General features: G+C 33.7%; 1 protein-coding gene across 1 annotated transcript in view; it reads left to right on the top strand.

The window, feature by feature from the left end:
* Nucleotides 1-511: 511 nt before the first annotated feature.
* The window catches only part of LOC149552670 (DNA-directed RNA polymerase II subunit RPB1-like), a 40,742-nt gene continuing 24,209 nt past the window's right edge, over nt 512-17,044 (top strand). Inside the window, exons 1-2 of the mRNA XM_089789807.1 lie at nt 512-595; nt 1,071-1,340. Coding sequence (XP_089645933.1) covers nt 512-595; nt 1,071-1,340 — 354 coding nt within the window. The remainder of the gene's footprint in view (nt 596-1,070; nt 1,341-17,044) is intronic.

Below are 17,044 nucleotides of genomic sequence, written 5' to 3'. Positions count from 1 at the left end.
AAAAAATAAATTCAATGACACTCAAACAACATGACCCGTCGAAATCTTTTAATTCTGGGAAAATATTTTCATTCGAAGACACATGTACCAGCATAATAATCCATACGTCCAAAAGCTTCAAAATTGAAAAGTTTCATTTAAATATTTCCGTTGATGGGCTCTAATGTAAGCATAAATGTCAACGAAATCAGGTAGTTTACAACCGTTGGCAACCGATAAACAATAGACACAAATCCCAATATACGAGTTACATCTAACCGTTGTAACTGAAATTTGAATTGTCAATCCGAAGAATGAGAAGTGTTATCTGAAAATTGGGGATCGGGGAATCCTCTCAAGCATTTTTCACCTGCAGAAAATGAAACAGGTTTTGTGCATTGAATTTGAGAATTTTGGGTCTGGTTTTGAAAAGGCTTTCACTTGATTTCTTGGTAATCGAACAACCCAAGCTCGTCTTCTGAAATTTAAAATTGTCTTCGAGACGGTAAGAACGCTGTGAATATTTCACATCATGGACGTTCGCTTTGGTCCCTCGCTGGCGGAACTGCGGCCTTTAAAAGCCATTCAATTTGGGATTCTCGGCCCTGATGAAATTGTAAGTGAAAAAAATCCTAAATTGATTTGAAGCCCTATTAATTTTTAAGAAATATTGAATTCCTCTGTTGCAAACTCTACAAATTTCTTCTTCTGGAACGAAATTCTTAGTACAGCCAACACGTAAACACTTCTAGAAATATACAATTGCGTACGATTAGATGTCAGGGTTTATAACGCACCTTAGGTTAAAATGCTCCGTGCGACTCTTGATCCGCTGTTTTTTTGTTTCAAAAGATTGGCAGCAATGAAAAAAATTCAAGTTTTGGCTGGGTTTGCAATGTATCCTCTGTTTTTTTGTTGGTCTTTTGTACAAAATTTTATGCAATGAGTTAAAATTGGAGATTTTTGTATGAGCAGCGGACACAATTAGGGAATTATATAAAAAATAAGTTGGATAATTACTGCATTTGGCAGGGTTTTTCATGGGACTGAAGTGGGTTTTGATTGATTGATTGATTGATTGGTTTTGGCAGCGACGGATGTCGGTAGCTGAAATAACAAGCAGTGAGACATTTGATTATAACACAAAGAAACCAGTGGCAAATGGGCTAAGTGATTCAAGGCTAGGTGTTGCTGATAAACTACTGGAGTGCAGCACTTGTGGGGAAGGACACAGAGAATGCCCAGGCCACTTTGGACACATTGAGCTTGCCAAGCCCATCTTTCATCCGGGCTTTCTCCGGACTGTAATCAATGTGCTCCAATGTGTCTGCATCAATTGCTCCAGGATTCTTGCAGACGAGGTAAGCACTCAAATCTCTTCTTTCGTTTCTCTGATTTTTTGCCTTCCACCAGTCAATATCAGCAGTGAAATTTTTGGGGAAAATCCTTTGTTATTTTCTGGTATGCCCTTCTTTTGAGCGTTGAGATTTTTTTTCTTCTTGTTTCAATGAACGAGTTTAGAGAATGATTTAGGATCTTAAAAGTACTTCAGATAGCCCTGGTTTCTTTGCTGTAAGGGTTGTTAGATACTTCTTAGTGCTTTTTTTTGGTTGGGGGGTGGATTTTATATCATCTCCAAGTTCATTTTGCTATATATATGAGAGTACAAGTCTATACTGACTTCTTTTAAGCTGAAAGCCAAAGACTGAGGTGGAATTGATTATCTACACGTTTTTCTTATGGTTCTGTAAGGGAGTACGAGCTTATAGTGATTTTTCTTTAGCTGAAAACCAAACACCGAGGGATATTTATTTTGTCAAAGTAATCTAGGTTAGGATCTCAGCCTCATTGCTTATATCATAATCTGGGGGTTTGAACCTTGGTGAATGGCGTAATCAAGAACGATACTATCACCCTTATCACTTGTACCTTAGCTGAAAGCCAAACATCGAGGGATATTTATTATGTCAAAGTAATCTAAGTTAGGATCTCAGCCTCATTTCTTATATCATAATCTGGGGGTTTGAACCTTGGTGAATGACGTAATCAAGAAAGATACTATCACCCTTATCGTGTGTACTCAATCAATTGAACTACAAGCCTTTTGTGATCAGACCAATATCTGAATATGATATCTTACCTTCAGATCTATTTTCTTAGTTTTGAAATCATTTACATTACTGTTCATTTGAGACCAGTTTTAGTTAATACTTTAGCAACCAACTCGTATATTTTTATCATGTGCAAGGTTTCTCCTCCCTTAATTCAAAAGGGTATTATAATCCCCTGTCTAAAACTTCCAGATGTAGAGCATCTCAAAATGCAGTTTTAGATTGTGTTTATGCTGATTATTCTTCAACTGAAAGCCACAGATTGGGGAGTATTTATTTTGTCAAAGTAGTGTGAGGCATGATCCCTGCCTCATCACATTATATTTCTATAGATTTGAACCTTGGTGAATGATACACAATCTCTTATGAATTGATTAATGATTATTATATTATTATTACCACTTAATGATTATTAAATTATTATTGCTACATCCTAATAATGCATTTGAAATATGCATGACAAGATTATATTGTGCAATGAATATAGGTGATGAGGAAGCAAACTAGGTCATGGTAGTGAAATGTCCAAAAATAATCTACTAGTGTGGATGATTAAATTGTAATGTTTCCTATTAGGACCTTATATAACTTATCTCATATTTTTCAATGAAACTTTCGTAGAGTAATTTTACATCTTCTTTGATATGTCTTATTAGTGTATAATGTTCCTTTATATACTTTGTTATAAAAAAAGGTTTCTTTTCGTTAAATTTTTATGTCAATTTTATGATTATGTTATTAATACTTAATTTATATCAAAATAACTATTATTATTATATATTGAAATATATTCTTCAATTTATATATTTTGATTATTATAAGTGATATTTTATTATTTTATATAATAATGTTTGATTACCATTTAATTCATTTTTATCCTTTTATATTATTATTATAATGTAATGTATTGTGTAATATATTATAATACTAAATTATAATATTATAGTTATATCACTATTTATATTAATCATCCATTTATATTTTAATTATAATTTTGCTTGTCCTCAAGCCAAAAGAAATGATATATTCATAACTTTTCTTGTAGATAGAGCAGATAATTGAATGCAAGAAAGCATAAGGGATTCATGGAGTATGCATGAAAACATGAAGCATACACGAAGTAAACACATAAGTGCATGAAAATATGAAGTAGACACAAAGTAAACACATGAATGGATGAAGACATGAAGTAGACATGATGCAAGCATATAATGCATGCATTCTTGATTAGTGCCTTACAATTTGTAATGAGCTAGGGTAAAGAAAATGATTTACAAAATTTATTTCTTCAATAGAATCTTGCAACCACAAGTGATCACTGGTATTAATCATCCATTTAAATTTTAATTATATAAATATTATTTTAGTGGGATATCATAGTCCACCCCCTCGCCCGGCAAACCAAAAAAATGATATATTCATAACTATTCTTGTAGAGCATATAATTGAATGCAAGAAAGAATAAGGGATTCATGGAGTCTGCATGAAAACATGACGCGTGCATGAAGTAAAAGTGTAAGTGCATGAAAACACGAAGTAGACACAAAGTAAACACATAAATGCATGAAGATGTGAAGTAGACACAAGGTAGACACCACGAATGCATCAATACATGAAGTAGATATCATGTAGACATATAATGTTCATGCATTCTTGATTAATGCCTTGCAATTTGCAATGAGTTAGGGTTAAGAAAAAGATTTACAAAATTTCCTTCTTCAATAGAATCTTGCAACCACAAGTGATCATTGTACACATGTTATGTGATATCCATAAATATCACTTTATGTGATATCCACCATTATGGTTTAATCACTTGACCTGATATTCACCATAATGGTTGTCTTTAAATATCACCCCAAATAATATCCACTATTATGACTTTTAGATAGATCTCCAAATGTAATGTTCACCATTATGGCTTGTCCATGGATATTATCTTAGGTGATATCCACCAATATGGCAATCCATAAGCATTACTTCATGAGATATCAACTATTACTGTGAGATCATCATCTCATAAGGATAGTAAAATGCACAAGTGGTTTATCACTGTGAGATCATCACCCCACAAAGATATTTACTACACAAGTACAAGAAAATCACCACACACTCTCTTACATGGTGTTGTCATAACATCCACCATGATCATATTAGAGGGTGGTACAATAAAGGCTTTCATCTCAAAATTCTCCCTTGCAAAGAAGAATGCTCACTAAGGGATTGCACCTCAAACTTCTCCCTCATGGGGAAGAACTCATTAACAACACTTGATGATGAGGTGGATCTCTTTGATATAGATATCAACCTTTTGACTTCCAAATTAGATTCCTTTGAATCAAATATCAACCTTTTGGCTTCCTCATCCAAGGTTGTCTATGATGGATTGGTAGACACCCTCTGAATGTTATTCTTAGGGGACTCTTCAACAAAATTGATCTAGATAAATATGTCATCAACTCAGCCTCATGATGGTAAACTATGTGTTTGTTCTCCAGCTTGCATAATTTTACACAATATGCATTAAGCTCTTGTCTTGAATGCTCTTTGGTCCAAAAAGTATCCATCTTGGGATATCCCACCATAGATGTCTACATGAAGGCTTTCCATCTTTACACACTAGAACTCCATCGAATGAATCAAAATCTTCTGATTACTTATCATGACAGAAACCATCATGACATGGTCTAGTCCCTTTGGAACAATATGATCAAGATCCTCATAAGTCAATTGAAGAAGATTCTCTAGTTGTTTCCTCTATTATAGAAGCATATTCAACACACATAACATAATTCTCCAATGCTTTTCTCTCCTTTCAAAATCACGTTGAGATACTTCCAAGTGATTGCAAATCTCGTCTTTACTTGGGCCTAAGATGTCTTGGACCTATTTTTATCACATAAGCTGCTCTTAGTTACAAAATTGTAAATTCCACCATTCCCATGTTCATCTTTGACATACTAATTTTGCATAGTTGATTACTTAATCTCAACCCTCTCAGTACAATATAGCTCCACAACTATGACATGAAGTTGGTTGGTATCATGGGAAGGTCAGAGTGTTGTTGATGTTTGGTAGCTTTAGTTGGTTAAACCTATGAGACTATAGTATAAATACACACACACACACACACACACATTACATAAGTGTGCTCCAATGTATAATATATATGTATATTAATTATATATATTTAGTATATGAAACGAGGAGACATATCTCTTCATGTCTCATTCACAATATATATGAGAGGAGGTTGACGCATTTGAAAAGCATATACCAAAAAATGAAAATGCAATTACATCTCAAAATTATCCTTATAAACTTAGCATGCTATCAAAGTAGACCGAATACTGGGATTAATGCAAGCTTTTGGAAAGTTCCACTAGTTTGGGTGGCCAAATAAATTTGTTTTCATCAAACTAGAGAGACATTGAAGGGAAGATTTAGAGTTGCATAAAAGAAAGCCGCTATGAAGTGACTGTGGAGTATCTCAGTAGTGGTAAACACCATCACTTAAACACATTCAAGGGATATACTGAAATGTTTCCTTATTATTTTAATTACTGAAAGAATTGCAGGACATCATTTGTAAACCACACTACATAGGAAAAAGATAATTAAGCCGATAGACTTTCTCCCCATGGGACTTTAGTCAGAATTTTTTGAGTTTTAGATGGTGTCGGACACTATAAAATAAAATCTAGTCACATCATTAAAATATGGAAAAGCCAATTTTTCGCGCTTGTGAGACGCTGTAAAATTTGAAAATCAACAAAATTCATGATTTCAAGTTTTTGACTCGTCAATAAATGAAAGAGACAGATCGAATTGACTCAGCAACAAGATGAATTGAGTTATTATTAGCACTTGCATTTCAAGATTGTGATATCGATCCCATTGTAGGTACACAATTTTTTTATCCAATCTCTGTTAATTTTGAATATAAAAAATACAACTCAAGCCTAAAAGCCAAGATTGAAATATTTGATAGTGGAGGCTACTATGCTGATTTTTCCTATATGGAGGTTGCTTCGGCCAATGGTTGGGGGTAGATTTTACATGTTTTCTTTCCTTTTGGGTGGATATTCTCGGTATTTAAATGCTCCTTTGTTTTCTTCATCTTCCCCAACATTCTTTTTGTTGTATGTTTGATTGTCTTGGGGTGCACATGAAAGTAAGAAACTATAATTATTATTACTTTAATATTTTTATAATATTATTATTTTAATATTTATTATTTTTAAAATAAATTTATAATAGTTATATCACATATTAGATGCATTAATACATTTATTATTATTTTGATGTTGATTTTTTTTGTAATTAGGTGGTAAAGAATTGATTAATCATTATTGATAGCTTCATCCATTACAAAAAGATTGATGTATTACCATTATTTTGTGTTTGAGTAATATGTTAAAGAGGGAGGATAAAATACCACTTCTCACTCTACTAACCAACCTAAATGAGAACTTATTCACTCAATCTTGAAATTGTTCAATTAATAAACTAGATCAAATGTAGATTAATACTGAGTAGGTTTTTATTATAATACATATTAACACATTCACTCTTACTAAGAATATATAGTGAAATTGTTCAATTAATAAACTAGATGGAATGTAGATTAATCTTGAGTAGGTTTTTATTATAATGCATATTGATTTAATTTGAATAGAAGATTGATTTTTCTAAGCCAAACACAATAAAATCATAAATTTGAACATTTGCTTACTTTATTTTTCATATATTTAATAATACACAAAAAAAAAAATACAAATTAGACATTTTCCATTATTTTTTATTAATATTATCTCTTCTAGTTACATCTTATTTAGTTGATAAGGAGTTATTTTAAAAAATAAATTAACTATTCATTTAGTGTTAAAGTGGTAAAAAATTGATGCAATTTAGTTAAACTACAAATCGATTATTTGTAGCATAGTCAACATTCAAAATGAGTAGTATTTACATTATTTAAAAGTAATCTATTTACATACCCTCCTTGTATGAACTACATAGTCAAATATAGTAATCACCACTAACTACCAAGAATGTCGGTGTATTAAACAAAGGCGAATAATATAGTGTTGCATCTTTAAAAAAAAAATCAATGTAACCTTTCATTGGCACAATATAAAATGATAACTGATCTCATTCGATTAGGGATTGAACAAAACAATTTTACATAGATCAGAAAACTTAGCAAATAGTGTAGCCAAATCAATACACAGTGCAAAGGATTATATTCTTCAACACACATAGGACAATCACCAGATGAATAGATAAGACAATCTATTGTTCTATCCGTACGTTATTTAAGTGCAGTATTCATAAAGGATATAGCAGGAGAAAGTAATGACACCAAAGGAATAGAAAGCACTCTAGGGAGATAATTTTTGAAGCAAATTACATCTTCCTAATTTGTGACATGTAATAGCAAGACAGTCATGAATCTGGTTCTAACGCATTGAAGTGAAAAGATTATTCATCTTTGTTGAAGTAGCAGCTACAGAGATAACAATTTGATTATTAATACATATTGATTGCATAAGATATAAGATATTAGCCAAAAATACTACTTTGTGATAAATAAAAACACCATACCAACTTAAACCATTAAACATCGAACATTGCTAAGAAAAGAGGAAAATTAAGATATTAGAAATTGATAATTCTCCTATTTATCTAGGTTAGCACCTGTACTGTGCCCATTAACCATTTTGGAAAAATGTTGCACAGATCTTGCAAATATGATCAACTAACTTGGACCACCTACCTTGTTCTTTACATTGAGTGCTGCAAATATGAAATGGCTAGATTTACAAATATTATTAAAGGCCAACATAAATATAGGTATGCAAACAAATAAACAATGATTAGACAATGTCATTAATAATCCACACATTGTTGCACTATACCTACATTAAAGGTTTACAATATTTCAAGAGGAAGTGATTGAAAAGCTCTTGGGCAAAATAGGTTGGTGGTATAGAACTGAATGGCAACATTGAGGAACTGGAGACATACACAGATTTATCTGGATGCCAAATACACCAAATATGGATACACTGGATTGGAAAAACAACATTGAAGTTGAACATGCTAGAATTCTTTTTGATGTGTGTTACTGCTTAGAATCTACGAGAAACATGCCTTCGCAATAATATGGTATATCGTTCTCCCTCAGATGATCCTTGCCTTCTGAACACAACTGAGATCTTTGCTACAAATATTTCTCTTGATTACAAAGAACTGGTAAACCGAGTTCAAAGATACACAAAATGCACTGAGCGTACATGTCTATGCAAGAAATGAAACAAAGTCACCTGCACATAAAAAGCCCCTTGAAAAGAGGAAGATGTACCCACATTATCTCACGATGAAACTGGAAAAGTACAATATGAACCTGCAAGAAATGATGATAGGTTAAATATATAATGCAATGATGCTATTGATTTGGAGAGTGAACATATATTGCCAACCTATCCTTTCACGGACCCTCGTCTTGAAATATATTGCTAAATATGCAGCAAAGGTAGAAAAATGATTTGAGACATATACTGAAATGCTCAAAAGAATATATATAACACAAAAGCCAGATGACTCAGCCATGTCTGCATATCGTAAATTCGTATATGAAGTTATTGTTGAACGTGATATTGGAGCACAAGAAACATGTCATATGTTACAAAAACTACCACTTGTTGATTGCAATCGAGAGTTTGAAGCATTAAATGTTGGACGAAAAGTGCTTCATCGAATAATAAAAGAGCTAGGAAATGCTCAAATTCAACCTAGTTACCTACATTCCTACACGAATCACCCTCCTGAACTTGAAACATTGAGTTTAATTGAATCTGCAAGATCTTACTCATATGTTGCAAATCAGAAAGGATGCAAATGGAAAGCATGAGAAAAGATAGGTATTGTCAATGCTTCTCTTAAATTTTATAAAATCCCACATATCAAATCCAAATATTTTGAGACATTTTGTTGGAGCAAGTTACTCTTATAAAAGAATTTTTGTAATATAAAATCAAAGATAGGACTCACAAAATAACAAATAGTCAACAATTGGTATCAAATGAATACTACAGGTTACATTGTGTGGCATGTAAGTTGCACCAATGATGTTGGGAACAACTCTGAGGAAGAAGATGATAATGAAGAAGAAAATGAAGGTAATCAAGCTACAAATGATGTGTTAGGTGCATGTGAATGTGAACTTCTCTCGCAAATGGGACCATTATGTACTACGGTACTCAATGAGTTAAATATGCTCGGAAGGCGTGAATTTGACATAAACAAGAATTGGGACCATATTGGAGAAATTGTACTAGAGATATGTTTAGTATGATTAGAGTCATTTTGAAATTTAATATAGTTGACTTAAGTACATATACATTATGTCTTTGAAATGATAGTTCATCATTTCCTCTATATGATAAAAATAATTAATGTCATGTCCCCTTTTCAAATAATTAAAAAATAATAATCTTTGCTAAGGCAGACAGGCTCAAAAAGTGAAGTTTCGGAAAAAGGGGCTAATTTTTGGAAACCAATGGACTAATAAATGAAAATTATTATTAAAATATGTTTTATTAACCCCTCTTGGATGTGAGTTAAGGTTATGCACTCTTTTAAGGGATTTGGAGGCATTTTGGGCTCATTCTAGAACTGGATTTTGCTCATTGCTTTGTTGTTCTTCAGAGGCTGCCAAACCTGTGGAGAAGGAGACCCAAGGATGAGAGTTTGCAGGTTTTAAGGAAGGCTAAGGATAGGATTTTAAAGCCATTCCATGTGCAAGATCATGTAGAGTTTGCCCTTGTGCTGAACAGTGCAGACTTGTGAGTTTTCAGAGTTTTTTTTGTAAGAGTTTGGTGTTTCCGGTTGAGTATTTCATATCAATTTGGGTTTCTGTTGTATTTCAGCTATTTAGATGTTAAAATAGAGTTGAATATATGTATTGGGACATGGTTATACTTCTGTGATAGATTATTAGTGTTTTTGTGGTGTTTTCGGGCTATTTGGTGTTATTTTCGGGAGCCTGATGAGCATTGTTTTTGTCCTCCATTTGGGAGTTGTTTTGTAAAATCTATACAGATATGAAAATGTCATTTTATAGGCTGTTATGCTGGTGAAATTTTTGTAAAAATGTCCACTTTTAGATTTATTAATAATATGTGAAGCTATGAAGTTTATGGCACTATTTCGGGCATACCTGATCTGGGTTTATTTGAGAAATTGGTGGATCTTTGAAATATTGGTTGTTTGATTTTAAAAATTTGATTAGAGACTTTAAATATCATATAAAATCACAAAGGGGACATTTCAGTGGTATTAGAGCTATGATCTTACCAACTTGAGGGTTTGTAGAAGTTTGCATGCAACTAAGTGAAAGAGAAAAGAGATATTTGCAGCGAGAAAAGAATAAAGAAATTTTGATCAAACCTCCAGTTAAAAGTAAAAGTACAAAATACAAGGAAGGAAAAAGTATGGCTGACCCAGATGAGATGGCAAAGAAATTCTTCCAAGACATCCAGAATACTCAGAAGCAAACAATGGATAGTCTAGCAGAAACTAGAGAGGCTTTGCGAATATTGACAGAGAAACTGCAGGGAGTTGCATCTGCTAATGAGAAAGGGAGAACTTCAGAGGAGCCAAGAAATCTTAAACCCACACCCTCTAAATCAACAAAAACTATTTTCCTACCTGCAGATGAGCCACCAGTACCAAATCCAGCCCTTAATTCCATGGAAGAGGTTACAGGTAACTTGATTGCATTAAGAGCTACTTACAATGGCTTAGATGATGACTTTCACAGTTCAGTTCCTTTTAGAGAATATGTGGATATGATGAACACTTTGATGCCCAAGAAAGAGTATAGGAGGGAGCATGACATAAGTGGAAGAGAGCTCAAAAATAAAATAAGCAAGTTTACAGCACTTGCTTTTGATGGAACAAATAAAATTTCAGCTAGAGCATGGCTACAAAAATTACAAACCTTCTTCACACTTAACCCCATGAAGGAGAGTGATGCTGTTCAATTTGCAAGTCTACACTTGGAAGATGCAACCTATGATTGGTGGTATCATGGAATGACTACTCAAGGTCATGATCAGGTAACTACATTTGATGATTTCAGTCAAAGAGTGATAGATAGATTTGACCTCAAGGGTGATGAAGAGTATTTTAAAGAATTGTCAAAGTTGAAGCAAACCAAATCAGTTAATGAGTATATAGAAGAGTTTCAAAAAGTGGCTGTTATGGTACGTAATATGAGTGAAAAGAGGATTTCTTATCTTTTTCTTGATGGTTTGGAAGATTCTGTTAAGGGTTTGGTTAAGGCTTTCTCATCCTCAACCTTATAGGAAGCTATCAAAAGAAGCTTGCAACTTGAAACTTGCATGCCTATGAAACTAGTCACTAATCAAAAACCCCCAAATCTTTGGCAACATAAGGGGAATTTTCAGAAAAAGACTTTTCCAACACTACCATGAAAAGATGTGATAAATGTGGCAAAAAAGAAGGTAGATGAAGAGACTAAGAGTGAATTACGAAGGAAAAAGCTTTGTTTCACTTGTAGAGAACCATGGGTTCTAGGACATAGATGTTTGGGGAAAGGTCAAGTGCACTATATTGAGGTTGCTTCAAAATTTGATTCAGATGAGCGTGAGGAATTTCATGAAACTAAGGAGGAGGAAGAAGAAGAGAAAGAAAAAGAAAGCAGCAAGGGTGGCACTTTAGCAGCATTATTAGGAGTCCCAAGATACCATCCCTTTCGAATTCGAGGGGTACTAGCAGGGCAAAGGTTGATAGTTCTTCTTGATAGTGGGGCAACTCACAATTTTATTGACGAGGGATTTGTCATGAAAATAGGGCTTAAAGTAGAAGATTTTGAGGGATTCAATGTTACTGTAGCTGATGGATTCACTATGCCTTGCACACGGGTGGTGAAACAACTCAAGATGACCCTAGGAGATTATGAGTTGTGTGATGACTTCTATGTTTTTGGCATTGGGGAGACAGATCTTGTATTGGGTGTTCAATGGTTGCACTCTATTGGAGGCTATTACATGAACCATCAAACTATGGAGTTTAAATTTCATTCCAATGGGAAAGAAGTCTTATTGAGAGGCTTAACCAATGGAGCACCTAAGGCGGTCTTTGCAAAGAGGATGGAGAGGATTTTTCGAAAAGGACAAGTAGCATGGGTAGTAGGAGTCATAATCCATCCAACAAGCTCTCCAAAGAATCAAGGTAATTTCCATTTTGAAATTCAAAATATTCTCGATAAGCATAGTATAGTTTTCAATGACTTGCCTCCAAGATTACCACCAGATAGAGATTTTGAGCATGTTATAGAGTTAGAAAAGGGTGACAAACCAGTTATAACAACCCCATACCGCCATCCAAGAGGTTATAAGGAAGAAATTGAAAAAACTATTAAGGAACTCCTGGACATGGGATTCATAAGGCCTAGCTCTAGTCCATTTGCATCATCTATGGTACTTGTCAAGAAAAAGGATGGTACAATGAGAATGAGTATAGACTACAAGGCTCTAAACAAGAAGACCATAAAAAATAGGTATCCCATACCACGCATAGATGAACTCATTGATGAGTTACATGATGTTGTATACTTCTCAAAAATTGACTTAAGATCAGGTTACCATCAAATCCAAATGAGGAGTGAAGATGTGGAAAAGACTGCTTTCAAATGTCACTATGGGCACTTTAAATTTCTTGTTATGCCATTTGGCCTCACTAATGCACCTGCAACATTCCAATCTTGTATGAATTAGGTATTCAGCCAACATCTTCGAAAATTTGTTTTGGTATTTTTTGATGATATCTTGATTTACAGTAAAACATGGGAAGAGCATTTAAAGCACATAGACATTGTTTTGGGAATCTTGGAGCAATAATCCTTCTATGCTAATTTGTCTAAATGTGAGTTTGGTTTGATAGAGATCTTATATTTGGGACATATTATAAGATCTAAAGGAGTACAGGTTGATCACCAAAATATCCAGGCAATTTTGGATTGGCCTCCACCCACTAATCTTACACAGTTGAGAGGTTTCTTCGAGTTGTGTAGCTCCTATAGGAGATTTGCCAAGGGATTTTCTCAGCTTGCTGCCCCCTTGACTGATTTGACAAAGAAAGGAGCTTTTGTTTGGACAGAAGAGGCACAAAAACATTTGATAAGCTTAAGGAGGTAATGAGTTCATGCCCTGTGCTTGCAATTCCAGATTTCTCTTTACCTTTTGTTGTTGAATGTGATGCTTTTGGAGAAGGTATAGGGGCTGTCCTAACTCAAAAGGGACATCCAATAGCATTTGAGAGTAGAAAACTAAACCAATCAGAGAAAGGTTACTCCATCTATGATAAGGAAATGTTGGCAATCATGCATGCACTTCATAAGTTTAGACAATATTTGGTATGTGGGAGATTCATTGTAAAGGCAAACCATAATAGCCTCAGGTTCTTCTTGAACCAAAGGGATTTGAATGATCGTCAACAAAAATGGGTAGCAAATTGCAAGCTTATGATTTTGATATTGAATACATGAAAGGAAAGAATAATGTGGTTGCTGATGCTCTCTCAAGAAAGCCCACTCTGTGTTCCTTAACATCTATCTCTGCTGATTGGAAAGTCTCCATAATTTTAGAGTATGCTAAAGATTCCTTTGCCACCAAGATTTTGGATAAGTTAGTGGATGATAATAGGTACAAGGTTGTTGATGAATTGATTTATTACAAGAATAGGATCTTCTTAGTGCTAGGATAAAAAACTAAGGAGAGGATATTGAGGGCCTTTCATGACACACCTTTGGGTGGTCATCAAGGATACTTCAAGACATACAGGAAAATTCGAGAGTGGTTTTCATGGAAGGGTATGAAGGAGGATGTGCTTAAACACATTAAGGAATGTATAGTATGCCAACAAAGCAAGAGTGAGCAAAATTTTTCTGCAAGGTTGTTGCAGCCATTTCCTATTCCTGAACAAAAATTGGAAAGTATTTCCATGGACTTTATCACTGGGTTCCCCAAGGTTCAAGGTAAGGATTGCATATATGTGGTGCTAGATAGACTAAGTATGCACATTTCTTTCTTATCACATCTGATTTCAAGGCATCAAAAGTGGCCGAATTGTTCTTCAAGGAAATTTTCAAATTACATGGCTTGCCTAGAAACATTGTTAGTGACCGGGACAGTAGATTCCTTAGCTCTTTTTGGAAGGAGCTCTTTCATTTGGTAGGAACTGAACTCACTCCCAGTACTAGCTATCACCTTCAAACAGATGGACAAATAGAGATAGTTAATAAATGGATAGAGGGATATTTGAGGAACTATGTTTCAAATCAACAACATGCTTGGGTGAAATGGTTGCACCTAGGGGAGTATTGTTACAATACATCTCATCACATGTCTATTGGTATGCCTCTTTTTCATGCTCTTTATGGTTATGATGCCCTTTCCCTTGTTGATCTAGTACTTTCAGATAGCAGAGTACCTGCAGCAAGTGATTTCATCAAGCAAAGCCAAGACATAATAAGGTCCCTCAAGGATAATCTACAACATGCACAGAACCAACAGAAATTGTATGCTGATAGAAAAAGGATTGAAAGATCTTTTGAGGTGGGAGATTTGGTATTTGTTAGGTTGCAGCCATATAAGCAAAGCACCTTGAAGAGGAGTAGGGCAGGGAAACTCAAGCCAAGGTTCTATGGGCCTTATAAGATCATCAAGAAGGTAGGAGAGGTAGCTTATGAATTGGAGCTCCCACCAAACAGAAAAATACATAATTTTTTCCATGTATCTTGCCTAAAGAAGGGTCTAGGCCAGAAAACCATAGTATCTATAGAATTACCACCTCTTGATGATGAAGGAAAATTAGTTTTGATACCAGAAGAGATTTTGGATACAAGAGAAAAGATTGAGAAATAGGAGCATCATAGAGCATTTGGTCAAATGGAAAGGATTACCACTGGAGGATGCAACTTGGGAAGGAGCACATATTCTTGAGCATTCTAACCTTCATTGCTTGAGGACAAGCAATATTTGGAAGGGGAGGACTTGTCATGTCCCCTTTTCAAATAATTAAAAAATAATAATTTTTGCTAAGGCAAGCAGGCTCACAAGGTGAAGTTTCAGAAAAAGGGGCTAATTTTTGGAAACCAATGGACTAATAAATAAAAATTATTATTAAAATATGTTTTATTAACCCCTCTTGGACGTGAGTTAGGGTTATGCCCTCTTTTAAGGGATTTGGAGGTATTTTGGGCTCATTCTAGAACTGGATTTTGCTCATTACTTTGTTGTTCTTCAGAGGCTGCCAAACTTGTGGAGAAGGAGACCCAATGATGGAATTTTGCAAGTTTCCAGGAAGGCTAAGGATGGGAGTTTAAAGCCATTCCATGTGCAAGCTCATGCAGAGTTTGCCCTTGTGCTGAACAGTGCAGATTTGTGAATTTTTGGGTGTGTTTTTTGTAAGAGTTTGGTGTTTTCGGTTGAGTATTTCATATCAGTTTGGGTTGCTGCTGCATTTCAGCTATTTAGATGTTAAAATAGAGCTGAATATATGTATTGGGATGTGGTTATACTTCTGTGATAGATTATTAGTGTTTTTGTGGTGTTTTCGGGCTATTTGGTGTTATTTTCGAGAGCCTAATGAACATTGCTTTTGTCCTCCATTTGGGAGCTGTTTTGTAAACTCTATACAGATCTGGAAATGTCATTTTGTAGGCTATTATGCTAGTGAAATTTTTGTAAAAATGTCCACTTTCAGATTTATTAATAATATGTGAAGCTGTGAAGTTTATGGTACTATTTCGGGCATACCCGATTTGGGTTTATTTGAGAAATTGGCAGATCTTTGAAATATTGGTTGTTTGATTTTAAAAATCTGATTAGAAACTTTAAATATCATATAAAATCACAAAGGGGACATTTCAATTAAATTCTAAACTCTCCAAAAATATAGTTTTCTTTTCAATAAAATGATAAAAATTGATTTAATAATGTTTTTTCATACGATAATAATAATATGATCCAAAGATAATAATTATGAATCTAGAATGAGAGGTAACATATAACAAGAGTTGTTATACAAGAATTAAGATTGAAAAGAAATATGCTTTGACGACTTTGATAAAATGTTAGCTATGTGTGCATCATAATTTTATGAATTTTATAAATAGTAATAATAAGTTTTAATATAAATTTAAGCTATATTAAATGTTAACATAATATAATGTATCAAATGCAAACAAATTTAAAAATCTTAGGAAATTTTAGCTTTTTATTGTATTACTATTTTTTAATTTTTATTTAAAGATTAATATTATAAAAATTTAAGAAGAAATTACATGTGTTAAATTATTCATTTGTTCACATCTTTTGCAATTGATATTTTTATTAAATATACATAGTTCATTCATAAACTATTTAATACAAAAGTTAGTTATTGTTTGAAAATGTCAAACGAAAACTTACTGGCCTATAGTGAGCTTTTCAATCAAAGAAATTACTCAATAAATGAAATATTTTAGAGGATAAGATCAAGGATAGGGAAAAAAAGAAATATTATAAGAAGAAGAGGAGTTTATTGATCTCTGAATGAGTTGGGTCTAGTAAATCAAATGGTCTTCAACTTTTCAATTTTTGGGAGGATCATAGTATAAGAGATGGTTGGACTACTTGTCTAATAGTGGGAACGACAACTTGTTGAAGAGGACTTTATTGATCTACGAATGAGTTGGATCTGGTAAATCAAATCGTCTTAAACTTTTCAATTTTGGGGAAGATCATAGTAGAAGAGATGGTTGAACTACTTGTCTAATAGTGGGTTTTTTTTCCTATCGAGTTTTTGCATCTTACTCACCATTGTAACTATATGGATCATTTTGAAAAAGCAGCAAGAGATAATTTTTTCTTGGTTGACTA

Source organism: Cupressus sempervirens, chromosome 6 (assembly GCF_028749045.1).
Source record: "Cupressus sempervirens isolate cs-2001-9-10 chromosome 6, ASM2874904v1, whole genome shotgun sequence".
Lineage (NCBI taxonomy): Eukaryota > Viridiplantae > Streptophyta > Pinopsida > Cupressales > Cupressaceae > Cupressus > Cupressus sempervirens.
The sequence above is the reverse complement of the archived record's forward strand: the minus strand, read 5'-3'. Positions and strand labels throughout refer to the sequence as shown.